This window comes from Hipposideros armiger, unplaced genomic scaffold, assembly GCF_001890085.2.
Source record: "Hipposideros armiger isolate ML-2016 unplaced genomic scaffold, ASM189008v1 scaffold_331, whole genome shotgun sequence".
Taxonomy (NCBI): Eukaryota; Metazoa; Chordata; class Mammalia; order Chiroptera; family Hipposideridae; genus Hipposideros; species Hipposideros armiger.
The window spans coordinates 1,405,135-1,425,438 of NW_017731681.1; the positions used below are offsets into that span (position 1 = coordinate 1,405,135).

The window sequence follows — 20,304 nt, forward strand, 5'->3', positions numbered from 1 at the left end:
GAGAGAGAGAGAGAGAGAGAGAGAGAGAGAAGGAGACAGAGAGAGAGACAGAGAGAGAGACCAAGAGACCAAGGGTCCAGGGTGACTACCAGCCTCCCCCACCTCCCTCTCTACCAGGAACCCAGGGGAGCCTGGGGGGCCCCCTTTGGTTTGTGTAACTCCTCCCCCTTTCTAGCCCTACTGCAATTTGCTGCCTTCACATTTCGCTGTAATGTAGATTTTTCCACTTGATTTCCTAGAATTTGTCTTTTCATTGTTTTTCTCCTTTTTTAAATTTAAAAGGACAAAAAAAAAAAAAGAATAGAGAAAGAGAAAAGAGTAGCCCATGTTTGCTGGCCTCCTGCGGCTGCGCGGACTATGAGAGGACAGGTCTGGCCGTGCCCCCTGCACCATTAGGCCTCAGGGAAATTGCTTGATGCTCTAAAGGGGTTTTTTCTTCCTTGTCTGGAGCGCAGAGCCTGGGGTGCTGCTTGGGCAGAGTGAGCAGCCCGGGCTGCAGAATGCGACTCCAGTGTACTGGGCACTGGAACAAGAGGCAGGGTGCCAAGTCCCCTGGGAGATATGGATGCTGTGCCTTATCTTGGTCACCTGGGCTGCCCCACTGCCTGCAGGTTGGCCCTTTAGTGTCTTTCTGGGCAGGGTCCAAAACTTGCCTTGGGGCCTGGGAAGGGTAGGTCTCCTGGTGAGTGAGAGGATAAGGAAGGGGTTGGAAGAAACCTGCAGGCGAGCCTGGAGGATGTGGCTGAGAGCTCTGGGGAGGAACCCGGGAGCCCAGGTTCCCTGATGGCCCCTACATGGGGGTGGGCATGGGCAGAGAAGCAGGCTGCTACTGGGGGGCCACGAAGGCAGGAGACCTGGGGGCTGCTTGGAGGGGGTGGCCTCACAGGATGGTGGGGAGGACTTATTTAGACAGGTGCAGTGGGGAGAGCCATCCAGTGGGGACAGGGAGGTGCTGGGAGGAGGCGGAAGCTGAGCACAGGTACAGTGATCACACTTTGTGGAAACCTAAGTCCACTGGGGCATTAGGGAGACACCTCCGTGTGGGAAAGCGGGCTGATGGACTCCCCCTCCGTGTCCCTTAGTGCCTGCGGGTTTCTGTGTGCCAGCCCTTAAACAAGCTCAGATGGAGGGAGCCAGGCGCTCAATCCCAGGCAGTGGAGGACAGGAAATGAGGTCACTTCAGCAGTGAGCCTTCACTGAGGGTGGGATTTACAAGCCCAAAGTGTTTCCAGTTTCTAGCTCTCAGGCAAGGCAGCAGCTCCTAGAGAAAAGCCCAAGCAGAGTTCAAACCTACCTCTGCCTCTCCAGCCCTGTGGCCTGGCCGGAGCCTCTAGAGCAGCGGTTCTCAACCTTCCTAATGCCGCGACCTCTTAATACAGTTCCTCATGTTGTGGTGACCCCCAACCATAAAATTATTTTCGTTGCTACTCTATAACTGTAATTTTGCTACTGTTAATGAATCGTAATGTAAGTATCTTTTTGTTTTCCATGGTCTTAGGCGACGACCCCTGTGAAAGGGTCGTTCGACCCCCAAAGGGGTCGCGACCCACAGGTTGAGAACCGCTGCTCTAGAGCGAGGGGTTGCAGTCCCAGCCTCTGTCCTTCACACCGCCTTGCTGTTTCCACCTTGGTCCTGACCCCACGATGTTTTCCATCACTCTTGCCCTGTGATGTAGGCTCTGTAGGAGCAGGGCTCTGTCCTTATGTCTGCCTCCCAGCATCTCAACCCCGCTGGGTACATAATAGGTGCTCAGGAAACATGGGTTGACTCAATGAAAGGAAAGCAGTGGTGGCACGTGGGATGGGGCGCCTGGTTGAATGAACAGTGTCTGGGGAAGCGTGCCGCTGGCCTGGCACGCAGGGCGCCTGTCCCTACCAAGGCCTGCTCCGGCTGGGCAGGAGACTGGCATCTTGGCTTCTCAGGCTGATGGTCTGTCTTCTGGTCTTGCTTCTCCAACTAGACATGGGGCTCCCAAGGAAGGGGTCTTACTTGCTATTGTTTCTTAAGGACCAATTGTGCCAGGAACTGATCAGGACACTTCTGGAATGAATGAATGAATGAATGAATGAATGAATGAACGAACGAATGAATGAACGAACACACAGACCCAGCCCTGCCCTTGGGGAGTGCAGGTGGAGGCAGACACAGACACAGATGCAGTGGCTGGACCCGGAGAACACCGGGGAAGGTCACTAGACCGCAAATGGAAAGGGCACAGAGACCACAAATACAACAGGAAACTGATATTAAGTTTCACTAGTGGAGTCTCTGTCACATTCAAGTCAGGAAGGTACCTGGAGTCTGGGGGCAGCGCAGGGCTCCGGCTCACACCAGGGGAAGGCTGGCCAGGTTGGAGCCCTCCTCAGGGGAAGGTAGGATTTCAGGAGCTGACTGGCTAACAGGAGAAGGGCAGCCCCGGCGGGCTCCTCATACCCCGCCCCCCCTTGTGTACTTTGGATGCCACTGGGCCAGGAGTGACCGACTGGTCCCATTTCATGGATGAACAGAGTGAGGCTTGAGTGTGCCATGGTGTGCTCTCCAACAAGCAGCACACATGAGGCCTGGAATGCCTTCACTGTCACTTGTGTCTGAGAGTTTTGTCTGGCCTGGGTCCTGGGGTCCATATTTACTGAGCATTTACATTCTGCATTATTGGCTTCTGGTTATTTTTTAAAGAAATAAAATATGGATTGCCTGGCAGACCCTCCCCCACCCCCCGTGGAGCCTCCTCAGTCTTGTTCCTGTCCTTCCCTCCCTTGAGGTAACCACGACCCTGAAGGTGGTGGGTTCCCTTCTTGTCCTTGTTTAGTCACTCAGCGAGCACTTATTGAGCACCTAGTACATGCCAGGCACTGTTCTAGGCATTGGGAGATTACAACAAATCCAATAGATAAAACCTGCCTTCATGCAGCTTTTGCTCATATATGTGTGTGCCCACATGTAATAAATCTTATTATATGTGGTCTTTAAATTCTATAGAAATGGGACAGACCATTCTACAACTTGCTTTTCAGTCAACTATGGTCTCAGGATTTTGTCATGCCGATACACGAGGGCCGTTTTATTAATCTTAACTACACAATATCCCATTGTACAAACACACCACAGTTTATCTTGTGTTGGAAAATATTTGGGTTGTTTCCTCCCTTTTTTTTTTTTTTTCTATTTCAAACGGTGCTGATGCGAGTGTATCTTTGTGCATGTGTCCTTGCACCCATGTGCGAGTTTCTCTGGGAAGGAGTGTGGAAGGGGACGTGTTGGCTTGTAGGCACTCAGCATCCTCAGCTTTACCAGACATCACCATGCAGTCTCCACAGCGTTCAAATGGACACTCCTCGATCAGATTGTCCAGCTTTCTTGTAGCAGAGGCTGGGCTTTGAGGGGTGGGACTAAGCACAAGCCAGCTTTGACTGGTGGGACAGCACCGGGCGAGAGCAAGGTGTGGAGTCAGGGCCGACTTGGGGCCACCACAGCTGCCACATCACTGCAGGGCTGGGTGAGGGTAAGGGTGGGAGGGGAAAGCTGGAGAGGGGGGTGGGCTGGTGGGGCCCAGGGCATTTTGGGATGTCCTGGCACGCACTGCGGGGCTTAGTCCGGGTGGCTCTGCTTACGCAGTGACCAAGCATGTGGGAAGCAGTCAGAGGACTGGAGTGGGCTCTGCCCCAACTGCTGTGTGCCCCTGGGCAAAGCACTGCTCCTCTCTGGCCTCAGTCTCCTCTCTCGAAGCCCAGCTTGGGCCAGGAGGTCTCTGAAGTCCCTACCACCCCCAAGTGCTCAGATGTTCTTGGCAAGTGGCTGTGGCTTCCTGCCTCTGGCTCTTCAGGCAGAGGCACTGGCTTGGCGGGTGGCAGCTTGCAGCTGGCACACGGCAGCCGGGTGCTTGCCAGGGGGCTGGGAAGCTGGCGCATGGACGAAAGGGTTTGCCGAGGGGGATCCAGGAGGTCCTGGGGGCCATGGGGAACCTCAGACTCCTCCATGCCCCCTCCCTTCTGTGATCCTGTGCTTGGAGCTGGGGACAGTATTGGAGGGTTCCAGCCTCTGCCCAGAAGTGGGAGTGGGCTTGTTCGTCGTCAGGTGGGTTTAATTTGATCATATTTACTATCAGCGTGGACTCATGGATTCTTATTTTATCCAACAAGAGAGACCATGGGGGAAAGGAAGTACCCCCTCCTTGGTGGAGAGGTTTGAAGAGGGTGTCTTAGGGGAGTGTTAGCCATGGTCCCCGCAGTGATGGAGCTGCAGCTGTAGAGGCTGGACATAGGAGGGCTGGCAGGCATGGTGCGTGACTTGGGGTCTTTCCAGGGGTGGGAGGTGCTGCAGGAGCTGGGGGTTAACAGAGACCAGTGACCCGGGCCTTCCCTTTCTCTGCCCGAGGAACCTGGATTGCAGTTCCGCTTACCGGCTGTGCGAGCTCTGTCAGGTGACTTAGTGCCTCTGAGCCTCAGTTTTCCCATCTGTAAGATGGGGCTATTAGCACCTGCCCCCAGGGTGTGTGAGGATTCATTGAGTGCCAAGCCATGCACTGGGTACCCAGTATATGCTGCTCCTTCCCAGGCCACTCTAGTCCCCTCTGGCCGTACAAGGGGGCCAGGAGGGCAGTTGAGGCAGATGCTGTGCCACTAACTACTGAGAGCTTGTGTCACCCCAGTAGTCCCTGCTGAGCCAGCCTCTTATGTCCTGCTTTGGAGCCCCATGGGCAGCCTTGCTGACAATTGGGCAACAGTGCAAAGGGGACCCACTGGCACTTGGTTTCTCACCCTGGGGGCAGTGATCCCAGTGGGTGTTTACCCCAGGGCAGGTGCTGTGCCCAGGCCTGCCCATGCTTATGGGCCCGAGGTGTCCCTTTGACTCTACACCCCACCCCTTCCCCACGCGGCCTCGGTCATGACAGAGCGGACGGGCTGAAGGGGTGACTGTGGGAGACAAGCAGCCTGTGGTCACACCCCTGCTCTGCCTCTGACTGTCTGTGTGGCCTTGGGGAAGCCGCTGAACCTCTCTGTGACTCAGCTCCCTCATCTATACGAGCGTATTGGAGCTGTGCGGATCACGCTGACCTCAGATGAGTGGAGCCATGTAACATCTGCAGAATAACATTCAACATGGGTTAGACCCTCCATGACGTTCAGCAGCATCGTTGAGCTCGGCATAACAGCCCCACACTCCCCTCCAGCCCCGCCTCTTGTGGTTGTAAGAATATCACACCCGGCTCTGACCGTGTTCTCATCTCAAGTGCCTGTGACTCACTCACATTCTAGCTGACAGAGCTGTGGTCACCTAATTCTTCCTTCACCAGCAAAACGAAGCATGCACGATATGCCCTGGGGTGTCAGGTGGGGCCAGCCCACAGAACCTCTTAGGGGAGCATTGCCCAGAAAGATTACTTAACCGAAGAGTTTCTCCCGTTGGAGAACAATGAACTCCCAGCCCTGCCTCCCTCCCCTGTGCCCCTAGGCCCCCCTCCCTCCTGTAGCCAGGTGGCTCACCCTCACCCCCATCCAGCCTCCTCCTCTTGTCCATCTGTCTCCCCAGATGGGGGAGAAACGTCGCATTTGGCCCACTTTCTAACTGGAAAGGAACCATATGGAGAGTTTAGCTGGAGCTGTGTGTCTGCCCAGCCGCCATTAGTGCAGGGCCAGTGCTGTGGGCAGCGGACTGGGGCCCCTTGGCTCTCCCTCTGACCAGGGACTGGAGGGGCCCAGTCCTCCTCCAGGACCCTTGCCCCGTCTCTCCTTCCCCAGGAGCTCCTGGTAACCATGCTCTTCTCCAGAGCTTGGGAATTCTTTGAGTGTCTTAGGAGAGATGTGAGGAGCTTGGCCTGCCTCAAAGAGGCAGAAAGTAAGGGAGGTGGGTGCTGACCAGGATGGGAGCAGGGGGCCATGCTGCCTTGCCTGCTGCAGAGACGCAGGGGGTCCACTTCCTGGGGGCAGGGATGTGTGTGTTGTGAGGCCTCCGCCCCGGCAGGTGCCTGGCCCAGAGCAGCCCCTCTTCCAGTGTACCTTGTCCTCCCAGAATGCTCCCCGACCTGGCTCCTTGTGCCTCCTGCCTCTAAGGCTCATCTCAGGGTCACCACCTTTGGGCAGCCTTCCCTGGTTGCTACTATGCCCATGGGAAGAGGCCCCTCCTTGGGTGGAGCTGGGTGTTGGCATCTTTCCCAGGGGGCTAGTGTGGGGGGGTTGTGTCCTCCTGCACTGTGAGCCCCTTGCAGCTCAGGCCCTGACGCAGGTGCATGGAGCCTGTGCAGAAGCTTCAGGTGGCCCCAGCCTGGACTAGGAGGCCATTCGGAGGCCCAGGGGTGCCCAGCCAAGGTGGATGGTTTGAGGCATTGGTTGGGCCCAAAGGGGTCCTGTTTGAGGTGGAGCTGGGCTGAGACCCTTGAGTGGGACTCAGAGGAGGGTGATGGTCTTAATAAAAGTCTGGCTTCATTAAGAATAATCCCTCATGGGCCGGCTGAGTGGCGCGATGGTTAAGAACTGGCTTGGGACGCCAGAGGTCCCCGGTTCGGATCCCACATATGAGGGCCAGTGACACTGCCCTCCACAGCTAAGATGCTGAACAACAGCTCAACCTGGAGCTGGGCTGCCCTGAGTCGCCAGCGACGGCGTAGGCTGCAGCCCCTGTGGCAGTGGGTTGCCATGGGCTACCGTGTGTAGCCAGCAGCCAGCATGAGCGGCCAGCAGCCGCAGTGAGCGGCCGTCCAGAAGCCAGCGACTGATGTGCCTCGCCCGGGAAGAGCTCAATGATGGTGCCAACTTGGGCCAGTGAAGCAACTTCCTCCACAACTAGACTGAAGAACAAAAATGACAGCAACTTGTCTGTTCCCCTTCCCCCAATTCCCCAATAAAAATCTTAAAAAAAAAAAAAAAGAATAATCCCTCATGCTTTTCCATCATATGAGCCCTGACTCTGCCACCGGGGGCCCTGGGGGTCTTATTCCTTGAAGGGGAATACCCTTCTGTACCCCAGTAGGGCAGGGAACTGTGTGGCTTCAGGCAAGCCACTTCTCTGAGCCTCAGTTTCCTCATCTGTCAAATATGGTTAATGATAGGAACAGTGGTCCACAAGTGCTTTGGTACCAGGAGATCAGGGGAGATTTAAGTACATGAATGACACCTGTCCCGGCCAGCACTGGAGCGACACATCTGGGTCTGGGAGCTGGCTGGGTGAAGTATAAGAGGCTCCCAGGGTGTCTGTGAGCGGCACAGCCTGTGTGTGGATCCGGCTCTGTGGCGTATTGGCTGCATCCTGACGCTTCTGCAGGCTTGACGCCAGGCTTCTTGCAGAGGACTGAGCAAGAGAGGCCGGCTGGGCCTGCGTCCCTTCCCTCAGGACTCAGCCAGGTAGGCAGTGGACCTGAGAAGAAGTGACAGGAAGGCTCCCCAAATCCCCCTGTTCCCAATCAGAGTTCCTCTGGTCACCCCCCCTGAAGCGCTCCTTTTAAAGTGGCCTTCCAGGTCTCTCTGGAGCACCCCACTAGGAATCTGATCACAAATAAGATGCGGGGAGGCTGAGGTGTCAAGGCACCCTGCCAGGTGAGGGTGGGAGCTGGAGAGCCTACACACGGAGGAGGGGTTGTGAGTGAGTGCCCAGAAAGGAACCTGGGAAGACCTGGATGATAACTGTAGCTGGGTTTGCAGCATCGCTGCCCAGGATGTGTGGGTACCAGTCAGCAGCCAAGAACCCTGCTCTTTCCAAGGAGCCTGTTGATAAGCACAGGGCCTGGGGGCATGGGGGTGTGTGCGGATGTGGGCGTGGGGGCACTAATGTCCCAGGGTGGATGGTTTGCTCTCATTCTCAGATTTACTCCTTTAAAAGCCCTCATGAGGCGGTTACAATGAAAATAATCAGTGTTTAATAAGCACTTGCTATGTGCCAGATATTATTGTATTTATATGCATTAACTCACATAGCTTTATAGCAACCCTATGAAGTAGGTATTTCCACTTTATTTTCACTTTATAGATGATGTATTTGAGGAACAGAAATGTTTAGTAACCGCTCTGAGGTCACACAGCAGTAAGTAGCAGAGCCGAAATTTGAACCTAGGCAGGACTAGCTCCTACGCATGATGCTGTAGTGCCTGTTGTTAGCAGCCTATTTTATATATGGGGAAACTGAGGCACAGAGAACTTAAGTGACGTGTCCAGGATCACCCAGCTGGTGAGTGGTGGAACCAAAATTTGCACTGTGGCTGTCCTGACTACACAGCTTGTGCCCAGAGATTGGGACCCAGGGTTAGGAGTCAGGCTGGGGACCTTGGGCAGCCCCCACCTTCGTTCTCCTGGAGGGAGTGTGTGTTGGGGGTGAAGGGGGAGAAAGACTGTGCTCCCCTGTCCGCCCTGCCTGACTGGCGTCCTTCCTGCAGGGGGCGTGTGTATTGCCCAGTCAGTGAAGATACCGCGGGAGCCCAAGCCAGGGGAGTTTGACAAGATCATCCGGCGCCTCCTGGAGACCTCCAACGCCAGGGCCATCATCATCTTTGCCAATGAGGATGACATCAGGTGAGGGCGGGGTCAGCGGGACAGGGGTTGGGAGCCAGGGATCCCTGCTGGTGACCTTCCTAAACAAGTCTGACCCCAGCCTGGGATCCAGAGGGGTGGGGTGGGCTAGTGAGTGTGGGCTGGGACACCCTTGGTGAGGGGGCACAGGCTACTGCTAATGGACACCCCTGCCCTTCACCTCTCTGTGTGCTGCATCCATTCTACTAGCCAGGGATGGGAAGCAGGTACTTTAATGGAGGGGCTAAGGCCCTGGGCTTGGGGTCTGAGCACCTAGGTTCTAATCCTTCTCTCCCTCCTGCTCTCTGTGACCTCGGGCAAGTTTTCCAACCTCTCTGGGAGTCTTTTCTGCTTTAAAAAAGGAGCTAATGATGCCTGCCTGATAGTGTTTGAGAATTGAATGCAGGAATGTGCACAAAGGGCTTAGAGCCATCTGGCACGCAGTAGGCACCTGTCGCACGTTGGGCACTTCTCAGTGCCCCTTCTTTTCTTGGTGAGTGAGCTCAGAATAGTGGAAGATGCTTACGCTGTGGTTCTAGTCCTGGCTTGGGCACACCCTCACCGTAGGCAGTATGAGCCCTTTCCTGAGCCTCGTTTCTGCAACTGCAGAATGGGAGCAGGTGGACTCCGGGTGCTGGGTGCCGGGGCCACACAGTGCAGAAACCCTGGGCCAGCCCATCTCGCTGCACATCTGCCCCTGGGTCCTGAGTCACAGGTCAGAAACTTGGTGCCTTTAAAAAATGACCCCTGGGTGCCCCTCCTAAACTGCTTCCCTTCTCACGGCCTTTTACCTTGTTACCACCTCTCCGAGACTGGACGCTAGGGCCAAGATGGGCCAGGCCTCTGTGATTCCCCAGTCTGAGGGGGGAGACACAGCCCTGCCCTCAGGGGCCCCAGTCTGAGGAGGGGACACAGCCCTGCCCTCAGGGAGCCCCAGTCTGAGGAGGGGACACAGCCCCTATTCAGTCTTGTGGGGGAAGCACACCCCTGCATTTGCAGAGGAAGGTGAGATAGCAGCTGTGGTCCTCCCCAGACCTGGCCTTCAGATGGCTGGTCTCAGCTGTCAGGGCTGCTGTGCCCTCAGGACCCCCTGCCTACGGCTGACAGCATACAGCTCCCTTCCCATTGCTAGCCAGAGTCTCGCTTTGGGTCACATTCTTTCTAATATGTTTCTCCACTTGGTAAAGAGCCCATCCTGGACTCCTGAACTGCAGCGAAACAGAGTTCCCCAGGAGGCATTCTGGGTCTATGAAGGGATGGAGGGGAAAGTTCTGGAAAATCATTAAGGCCTCAAAAGCCGAAAGGAGCAGCAAAAGACCAGGGAGGGGGAATCTTCAGAGTCCACCTGACTCCTCTGAGCTGAGCAGAGGTTGCTCCCGACCCCCTCAAAGCTGACAGGACCTCTAATTCTGGCTCTGGACGTTCCTGTTGCCTACAGGTCAGCCAGCTCCTGGGAGGGGCCCTTCTGAGCGCTTTTTCCTCGCTTCAGTCACCAGTCCCCGCACTCCTGCCTCCCACTCCCACCCCAAAGCTCAGCGCTTGTCAGGTCCCACACCTCACCCAGATATGCCCCCACTCCAGGCCTCCTGCTCAGCTCTGATGGACCCTGAGCTGGGAAGTGAGGATGAAGGTGCCCGGCCACGTGGCCCAGAGGCCCCTGGGGGAGGAGGAAGGGCCTCAGACTGACTGGAGTGGCTGTAGGAACGGTGGTGGGAGGTGGGGGCTATTCTGGAAACCCATATGCATTTCCAGAAGCAAAGAGAAGTAAAAATAAACCCAGGTGACTTTGCAGGGATGGAGGCTTGGTCATTTCTGGCCGGCAGGATGCAAGTGGGTATTAATAGGGCTGTGGGTATTGGTTCTGAGATAGTCCCCGCTATGGTGAGTGTGCCCTGGGGGGGATGTAGCAGGTTTGGGGTCTAGAAATGTCTAGAGTCAGGAGATGATAGAGGAGAAAAGGTCTCTGGGGCCTGGAAACAGGTTTCTTCTGGTCACCTCCTACAGGGCCAGCAGCCACCCCAAGCCCTGGAGTTGTGTCCTGACCCTCACCCATGGGAGGGGCCTGGCCAGTTTCTAGTATCCCTACCTCTCACTTGCTGTGTGATCTTGACCAAGTTGCGTGCCTCCTTGATGCGCCAGTCTCGCCCTGAGGAAGGAGCTGGGTTGGAGGAATTCTGCCCAGTCCTCCCTGTTTTTCTCCTCCCAGAAGATATCTTTGAGGGGCCATTTAGTTCATACATCTGTTAACCACTGACTGAGCACCTCCTGGGGTCTCGGCCCTGTGATGGGCTCTCGGGTCCCTGATTTGATTAAGACCACTGCCACAGTAGGGGGTGAGCACCTGGCTGCCCCAAAACCTTTCACCCATCCAAGAGGGTGTGGGGAGCAACTCTTTGAAGCACCTGACTTTTGGCACAGAAAGAGGTGGGGTGGAGGAGGCACTGCTGGCAGGGGAGCAGCAAGGGCAGAGGGGTAAGGGTGTAGAGGGGTGTGTGTGTAAATGTGAGAAGGGGCCAAGAGGTGTGGGTGTGGGTGAGGGTGCATGAACCTGAGAGGACAGGGGCTGGGCAGATGTAGTTGTGGGAGCCTGGGTCAGACATGGGGCAGGTACAGGCCTAGGGAAATAGGTGTGGTCATTGTAGGGACAGATGTGGTCCTAGGGGACAGTAGTGAGTCTGAGAGGGCACATGGGGCCTGTAGGCAGGCGTGGGCCTAGGGGTACATGGGTGGTATGTGGGCCAGGGACAGAGGGAACCATGGGCCTGAGGGGACAGACATGGGCCCTGGGCTCATGTGGGCCAGGTGTGGGGGATCCAGACATAGCCTGGGGGACAGGCATGGGCTGTGAGGGGACAGGTGTGTGCCTGGGGGTGGGGTCACCCAAGGGCCCATGAGCAGGTATGGCCAGGGTCGGGGCAGTTGCATGGGCAGACACGGCTGGGCTGGGATGGTGTGTGTTCCCACAGGCGTGTGCTGGAGGCTGCACGGAAGGCCAACCAGACAGGCCACTTCTTCTGGATGGGCTCGGACAGCTGGGGCTCCAAGATTGCACCTGTGCTGCACCTGGAGGAGGTGGCTGAGGGCGCTGTCACTATCCTCCCCAAGAGGATGTCTGTGCGAGGTAGGCCCAGCACGCCCACCACTCTCCCCTACCACCACGTCACCCCTAACTGTTCCTTCTTATTGCTCCCCCACATTCCCTTCCTCTCCCGCTCCTCATATTCCCACATCCTGTCTGTCTTCTTTCTTGGCCCACAGCCTCTCTATATGCTGACGTCTGGGCTGGGAGGCCTTTCTGGCCACACTCAGTCCAGCAGGATACGAATCCAGATTCAGGGGTTTTCTTCCTTCTCAGATATCTTTGGGTGTCGGAGGCATGTGTGACATACAGGAGGCTTATGTATCAAGGACTCTCCTTCATCCTCATATACTCCTATCCCTTCTCCATCTGGGACGAGGCCCTCATGCTGCCTGGAGGGAGGCCTTTGCTGGAAGGGGCGGAGCTGCCAGCAGGCTAGAAGAGGGTGCTGTGCTGGGGGCAGGGAACTCCCTGCAGAGTCTGGCAGGCTCTGGGTGGCATTGGGGTTGGGCCTGCCTTGCTCATCCTCCTTCCTCTTGGGACAGAACCCATGGTCATCCTGGGAAGGAACACACTGCTCTGGCCGGAACTTTGCTGGGAGTGAGGCATTAAGTTTCCATTAATGGCCTGATTTGCCAGGGACCTCACCACGGGGAGGCAGGCTCCCAGGGCCTTCTCCTCTGTTCTTGTTCCATTCAATGGAAAGGCCTACAGACACCTGCCTCCACCAAACTTTCCAAGAGACTGAGGCCTGATCAGGGGAGGGACTTGGTCCATGGTGACACAGCAGCGTCCTCTGTTCACCCCGAGGCAGAGGGAGCACAGGCAACAGTTTCTACACCACCCCTCTCAGCCTCAAATCATAATAAACACAAAATAATAGCTATGCTTATTGGTACCTAAAATGCCAGGCCCTTTCCAGACATCTCAGTTAGTCTTCCCAGCAACTACACGAGACGCTTTTATCCACATTTAGTAGGTGAATACAGTGAGGCTCAGAGAGATAAAGTGACATAGTGGCTAGTAAGCGGCAGAGCTGGCCTTTGAACCCAGGACTTTCCTGATAAGTCCCTTTTTTCTCTGGGACATTAGAGAAGCCTTTAGAGCAGTGGTTCTCATCTGAGGGTACTTTTGACCCTCCAGGGACATTTGGCAATGTCGAGAGACATTTTTTGTCATAATTGGGGAGTGACGCTACTGGCATCTAGTGGGTGGAGGCCAGGACTATTGCTCAACATCTTGCAATGCACAGAACAGCCCCCTCAATTAAGATTGGGCCCAAAGTGTCAGTAGTGCCAAGGCTGAGAAACCCTGCTCTAGGTCGGTCCACCACCAATGCCAGCATTTGTTCTACAGCTCTGACAGATACCGTATTTGCCGGCGTATAAGACGATTTTTTGGCCCTGAAAAATATGCCTCCAAGTGGGGGGTCGTCTTATACGCCAGGTACACTTCAGATAGACTGCCCATAGTGCTTGCCCCGTGCCATAGTGGCCTCCCGATGCCCGCCCACTTCATTCCACATACCGTTCAGGCATCAGCAGCGCTGCTGGGTGTATGCTCGGCTGTTATGCGATTTTGCTCTTATGCGATTTTACCACACTCGCAAAATCGCACACAGCCAACCATACACCCAGTATGATAGCGCAAAATCGCAAATCGCGATTTATGTATATGTTTGATTACATACAGCCTTGTGACAGTTTTCCTGCATGTCATAAGCATTTGAATATAAATATAAATGTTGAAATCAAATCTGATATTGTTTTACCTTTTATTTGGTGTGTGGAAGGTGTGCGGAAGAGGGGGTAGTCTTATACGGCGAGTATATAACAAACTCTGTATTTTGAGTGGAAATGTTAGGGGGTCGTCTTATACGCCCAGTCGTCTTATACGCCGGCAAATACGGTAGTCATTAAGCCTCCACTTGGACCTAGCCACAGACAGGAAGTTCACCTTTGGTGTAGGCCCCATTGAGCTTTCATACCTTCTGGCCCCTTCCAAGCAGCTGAGTCAACTGTGCCCATTACACGGGGCACTCATCGATACAGATGGGGCTTTGGGAGGAGAAAATGGGCATTATTTACCTGCCAGCCTGTCCACCATGGAACAGGGTTTTCTGGGCTTAGAGCAGAGTTGGTGAGTCCCCAGGAGCATATGGAGGAGGAGGCTGCATCCACCATGATGGGGAAGTTCTAGACTTGAAGGGAGACGATCCAGGTCCAGGTCCTGGTCTTGCTGTGTGACCTGGGTCATCCCCTACCGTCTCTGGTCCTGGCTCCTTGTCAGAACCAGAGAACTCAGGTGCTTCCAAGTTTGAGCACCGCCCACAGCCTCTCTCTGCTTTAATCTGAGACCTCCAGGTGGCTCCTTCTGAAAAAGGCCCAATATTAGCATTTTGGTAGTTAAAAGGCAGAAACATCCTCATCGGGTACTTCTGGTCCATAAACGCAGCAGTTGTAAGATTACACGTGCTCCCCTTGGGACTTAATACAGCTCTTTTCATTTTGAGTGAAATGAAATGCTTCACATTTTGTTTTTTCCACTGGGGCCCTGGATCAGAGGATGTGCTCTTCCCTTCCTCCCTCCCTCCCCCTGGGCCATCTCTAAGCCTGGAGGAAGCGGGAAGGGTGGCGAAGGTGAGTCATGAGGCCCTGACGTCCTGGTTCCCTGCTAGGCTTCGACCGCTACTTCTCCAGCCGCACGCTGGACAACAACCGGCGCAACATCTGGTTTGCGGAATTCTGGGAGGACAACTTCCATTGCAAGCTGAGCCGCCACGCGCTCAAGAAGGGCAGCCACCTGAAGAAGTGCACCAGTGAGCACGCGCGCCGGGCAGGGCCTGGGTTCGAGCCCAGGAACGTGGCCTTAGGGGCGGGGCCAGGAGGGGCCCTGAGGGGATAGGACTGGAGGGACAAAGGCTGCAAGCGCCCGGTAAGGGGCGCCTATGGCGACACTGCAGGGGCAGGAGTGTCAAGGGGCCCAGGCAACACCGCGAGGAGATGGGCTGGTGGTGTCTGGGAGCGGAGCCGAGTTGGGGCCCGATGGGGGCGGGGCCAGGACCAATTCAGACTTAGACCCTGAGAAGCCTTGGGGGTAGGAGGGCTTATGGTGATAGAAACTGCTGTGGTCCCTCTTACCAAGCCATTGGTGATGCTGCTGAGCTGGGGGAAAGGGCTCCTGGGTCTCTGCAGAGGCGCCATCCAGCCTGTGGCTGCTTTGGGGTTCATCTGGGGTCCACAGAACTGAACTGACCCCAGCTGCTCTGTGTCAAATCCTAACGCTTGCGGGTCTGAGCACTTTACAGAAACCATTTCTGACCTCTCGGGACTCCCTCAGTCACTCCACAAACACGAGTTAGACTCCAGGACGTGCCTGGCTCTGTTCTAAGCACGGTGGGTAATGCAGTGAAGGAGAGTCAGAAATCACTTAGAGTTCTTATCCTAGTGGGGAGAACGACAATAAATAAGATCGATAAGCAAATATAGAATATGTCAAAGGAAAATGTGCAGTAGAAACAAAACAGATAAGACAGAGGATGGTCTTCCTGCAAAGGTAGCATTCGAACAGTCCTAAAAAGGCCAGGCAATGAGCCATGTGAGGATGAGACAATGCGTCCATTTTACAGATTGAAAAACAGGCACAGAGAAGCGAAATAAAGGGACCTGAGTTTCACAAATGGATGGTGGTAGAGCAAGGTTTGAACCCAGGTCTGAGCTCTAGGCCCTCAGCCTCCTAGGGCTGCCATCATGGTGCATGATGGATACGTTTGGATGTGGGTTCTTGTGTGCTCTTGGTCTGGGCAGCTGTGCAGCAGGTGTCGGCCTCAGTGACAGTGGGAGGGCCCTGGGTGCCCCTCAGGCTGAGAGGTGCCTGTGCAAGGATGATGAATTCCCTCTTAGATCCTCCTGAACAGATCAGTGCAGCTGGGGCAGAGGGCCAGATGACCAAAGGGCGACTGAGTTGGCTTACGGACATGCTGCATGAATTGGCAGTGGGGTGGTCCGCCAGGGCTAGGGGAGGAGGGAACACAATGAGGTGGGTGGGGAGCATGGTGCCCTCTGGTGGCCAGGGCCCACTGGGAATGGTGGCCATTTAGGACTGTGGGGATCCCCTAGGGGCCCAGGTTCCTATGTGGATGTAGGTGGCTGTGTGTGTGTGTGCGATTGTGTGTGCATGTCTAAGGGAGAAGGGGTGTGTGTGCGTGTTTGTCTTATGTGGGGGATTATGTTCCTGGGCAAGCTAATAACCACAAACACCACAGTTCATTGTGTCTCTGCTATGTTCCAGACACTTTAAAGAAGTCATCTCATTTCACCCTCACAACAACTCTAGGGTCTTTTATGATCCCCATATTATGGAGGAAGGTATGGAGAGTCAGAGAGGGCAATCACCTTGCCCAAGGCTGCACAGCAAATGCCTTCATCAGGCAGTAATCACAGGAGAGGTGCAAGAAGTCCAAACATGTCTGGGCGTGGGAGGCTGAGCCCTCATGGGGAGGGTGACCGTGCATTCTGTTCACTCCTTTTCTCTTGGAGTAATTATTGAGAAATTATTTTCATTCTCGAAAGTACCCAAGTGGGGATGGAAAATTGTATGGTCAACCGGATTATAGGTCATCAGACATGGCTTTGGGATGGGGATGGGTGAGACTGGAAGACGGATAACTGGTCTAGCCCACCAAGGGTGAGGGGCTTTCTGGAGTCACCTCTTGGTCTGGGAGGGGCAGGCAGGGAAAAGGCCTTGGTCAGTCCATGTAGGCTCTGTCCAGACTCAGTCTTCAGGTCAGGATTCATGAACGCTCCCAGCTGGGCGGGGGAACCAGGGAGAGGGGTTCCTTTCTAGCAGCCCCAGCGGAGGTGTTTGGGATGGCTGTCAGAGCAGATGGGGGAAGGAGGGCCGGAGCAGGATTTGGAGGAGCATAGCGCTTCACTGTGAGGCAAGCTCTGGGGCCTCCCTGGACCTTTGTTTTCTCATCTGAGAAATGGGGTTGATGGTGAGCCAGCCCCGAGGTGTCTCAGACAAGTGAGGAAGTGTTAATGGAGTGGTTTGTGAACTGTAAAAAGGTGGCTCTGAAGCTTGGCTTTGCATTAGAATCACCTGGGAGCTATTAAAACAATACCAGGGCCCTAGACCCATGAAACAGAGCCTCAGGGGGTGGGGCTGGGCTGTGGCATTTCTTTAAAGCTCCCCAGGTAATTTTATATGTATTTAGGGCTGGGAAACTTGGGTGGGAACAGTAGTTCCCAAGCCTTGCTCACATTGAATCACCTGGGGGCCTTTTAAAACTACTGATGCCTGACTCCCACCCCCAGAAATTCTGATTGAATTAGATACAACCTGGCATCAGGATTTTTTAAAAAAGTGCCCCAGGTGGTTCTACTGTGCAGCAAAGTGTGGGTGGCTCAGAGGGAGAGGTGGGTAATGGGAGGGAGGATAGCATGCATGGGGGGGACTGTGCAAGCAAAGGAGCAGCAGCTGGAGTGAACACGGGGTGTGCCTCACGGGGAGGAATGGGGGGCAGCACCTCACAGCTAACCTGGATCCTTCTTGCTGCACCTGACGCCCCAGCAGAGGCTGGTAAAAAAAGTGAGGCCCCATCTCTGGGTGAGGTGAGGAGCAGAGGAGCTGCTGGAACATTTGTGGGTCCTGAGACCCACCCTGGGTGAAGGGAGGCAGCTCTGGCTTCCCGTGGCCCTGCTCTTGTCTGAGTCGAGCTGGTCCCTTGGGAGAACGTCTTTGGCCAGGAGGAGCAGGTGACACCCACAGAGTGCTGGCTCTGGATGGGGCCCCTGAAGGGGGCGGGGGGCTCACCCTGGGTCTGGATCTGACTGCCTCCTCCCTGCTGTGTGACTTTGGACAAGTTATTTAACCTCTCTGAGCCTCAGAAGCTTGTCTCTAAAACAAGGAAGACAACACCCATCTCAATAGGTTGTTATGAGGGTTGGAGGTAAAGTGTTTGAAGAGGTTGGCTGAAAAATGATGCCTATGCGAGGTGCTGATGAAATGGTGGTGGTTGTTGATACAGAGAGTGAGTGGGAGAAATGGGATTTATAGGCAATTGGGTAATTTAATAGCCCAAGCCTGTCGGTGCCGATACTGTCAGCTGCAGGATCCTGGATCCCCAGGGTGGGTGGTATAGGCTGTCACAGGTGCTGTGCCCGTTTACAGAAGAGCAGACTGAGGCAGTTTGTGAACATCACCGCGCTGGAGAGCTGGCAGAGATGGAGTCACCCCCAGGCAAGCCTGGCTCCGGAGCTGGCGCCCTTGCTCTCCCCCTTTCCTTCCTCCCCCCTACTCCTCCAGGCCCCCTCTCTCTTGCCCTCAGCCAGCTCTCTATTCTCCACCTACCCCCTCTGTCTCCAGGGCCTGACTTCCACTCACCTTTTCCAGGATGCCTGCCCCAGCCACACTGGCAGCCTCGGATTGGCCCACTCTGGTCCCCTCGACATGAACAGATTTAACAGTCTGCCTCTGCCTGTGTTAGTCGCACAGGTCCTGCCTGCCCTGCCCAAGATCTCACAGGGAACAAACAACTCCTGTGCTGCCTGTCCTTTGCTCTGCCACATCCATTCCCTGCCACCAGGTCACCAGATGGGCCGAGTGGCCTTCTGAACGTCTCATCCTGGGGTGAAGTGCTTGGGGAGATTTGATCCACCCTTCAAGGCTATCGTCAGTTGAATTCCCTCCGAGACAAGGATTTGAGAGCAAGTAGTTTATTTGGGAGGGGATACGAGGAAACACTAGTAGGAGAAGGAAGGCTGCCGTAAAGGGTGTGATACCGAGCAGGTTACCACTGAGCAGGCTGGAGCTTTACTTCCCTGGGGACAGAGAGGAGCACACCTTACAGTCATCCCACTGGAGGTGCGAGGGAGACTGGGATGTATATACCAATTCCCGTCAACCATGGTAGTTCTCCTGGAAGGCGTTAATTCCTCAGCAACTCCAGCCTGTCCAGTACCTCGGCTGTGAAGGCTTCTGTGACCAGCTGAAGTCTCAGAAGAGTGGCATTTGGAGATGGGGCTGATTTGTCTGAAAGTGGTAAGGGCAAGGAGGTGTGGGCGGGCACCCCTTCTTTCTCACACATACAAGGACAGCTGCGAGAGTCTGTAAACTTGGGTGTGGGTCCTGTGCTGCCACTTCCTAACTGTGTGACCTTGGGCAGCTCACTTCCCCTCCTGAGGCCTCAGTTTCCTTCTCTGTAAAATGGGAACCATATCACCACCTCCCATTGCTTCAGGGTCCTGTCCCCAGCAGAGTGAGCCTGTGAGAACATAGATCGAGTCACATCAATCCTCTTTCAAACCCTGCAATGGCCTTGTCTCAGACTGCATAAAAGGTGATCTGCCAAAGCACCTGCAGATGGCCTGTGGATCACCCTACACCTGAGTGAGATGGGGGTCGCTGAGCGGGCATCTGCAGCTGTAGAGGCCTGTGGGAGGGCATGCCCGCCCCCTCCTCCTCTCCTGGCCTCCTCCCTGGGAGCCCACAGAGCAGGGCTTGGGAACTACAGCCGTAAACAAGGCAGATGTGGCATCTGTCTTTTTGACAGCACTGCCAGCCAGGTGATGGCTGAGTGGAGGAAGGCCTGGTTTATGAGGAAATAGGAGAAATTTACTGCTTGCTGCTCCTGGGGGCCAGCTCTGAGAGGGCAGGTGGCTGCATGGCAGCTGGGAATGTGTGGGAAGATGCCCATTACCCAGCCTGTGCTAATAGCAATAACAACAGCAACAGCTAATATTTATATAGCATTTATTACTTGTCAAGTTCTGATCTAGTGCTTTGCATTTGATCCTCACAGCAAGCCATTTTACTGATGAGAAAACTGAGACAGAGAGAGGTTAAAGCCTCGCCCAAGGTCACAAGGGAATAAGTAGCAAAGCTGAGATTTGAACCCAGGCTGTCTGGCTCCAGAGATGTTTTGCCTTGGGCCAGCTGATGCACTAGCCCCAGGGCCCTCCTGGCTATTCCAGTCTGGCTTTGAAGGACCTTCCCACCTTCACATTTCCAAAAGAAACTGAGGAAGTCTCCTTCTTGGGGAATGGAAGGAAGACCAACATTTGGAAGCACCTACTGTGTGCCAGGATGTGCCACCCATTCGAGAAACTAACATTTGCTTGAGCCATCAGCCATATAGTGGCCAGAGGGATCCTGGGCCCTTCCGCTCAATGCTGCTTCTCACTTGTTCAACCAGTGTTTACTAAGAGGCTGACTGTGTGCCCAGCCCTGTGCTGGGCTCTGGGATGGGGACATACCTGCTCCCGGAACTCTCCCTGCAGGTGGGAGACAGTGCAACCTTGCAGACAAGGTGGTGTATGGTGGTGTGCTCCCAGAAGTCAGAGCTGCGGGGATTTCTGGGAGGCCTCTTAGAGGGAAAGTGAGAGTGCCGGGAGACTAAGGATGTCGTGCCTTTAAATCAGGAGGTCAGAAGTTCTCACTGAGAAGGTGACACTTGAGCAAAGGCCTAAAGGCAGTGAGAGTGAGGCATGTGGAGACCTGGGAAAGAGCTTGCCAGGCAGAGGGCACAGTTATGCCAAGGCCCTGAGCTAGGCTCAGACCTGGCAGGTCTGGGGAGCAGTGAGGAGGCCCATGCAGCTGAAGCAGAGAGAGCAACAGGTAGACAAGGCCCGGGTGGGTGGGGTGGCACAGATCAGGTGGGCCTCACGGGCAGTTTGTAAGGATTTAGTCCTTAATGCAGACTGAGACAGGCCATTGCAGGGTTTGAAAGA

At 55.0% G+C, this 20,304-nt stretch overlaps 1 protein-coding gene across 8 annotated transcripts in view; it reads left to right on the top strand.

The window, feature by feature from the left end:
* The window catches only part of GRM4 (glutamate metabotropic receptor 4), a 122,809-nt gene that overhangs the window by 75,152 nt on the left and 27,353 nt on the right, over nt 1–20,304 (top strand). For all 8 annotated transcript variants that reach the window (XR_002126054.1, XM_019660885.1, XM_019660880.1 and 5 more), the window contains 3 exons: nt 8,364–8,499; nt 11,463–11,617; nt 14,253–14,393. Coding sequence is in view for 7 of the 8 variants with exons in the window: in XM_019660885.1 (XP_019516430.1) it covers nt 8,364–8,499; nt 11,463–11,617; nt 14,253–14,393 (432 nt within the window). In the remaining variant the exon portion in view is untranslated. The remainder of the gene's footprint in view (nt 1–8,363; nt 8,500–11,462; nt 11,618–14,252; nt 14,394–20,304) is intronic.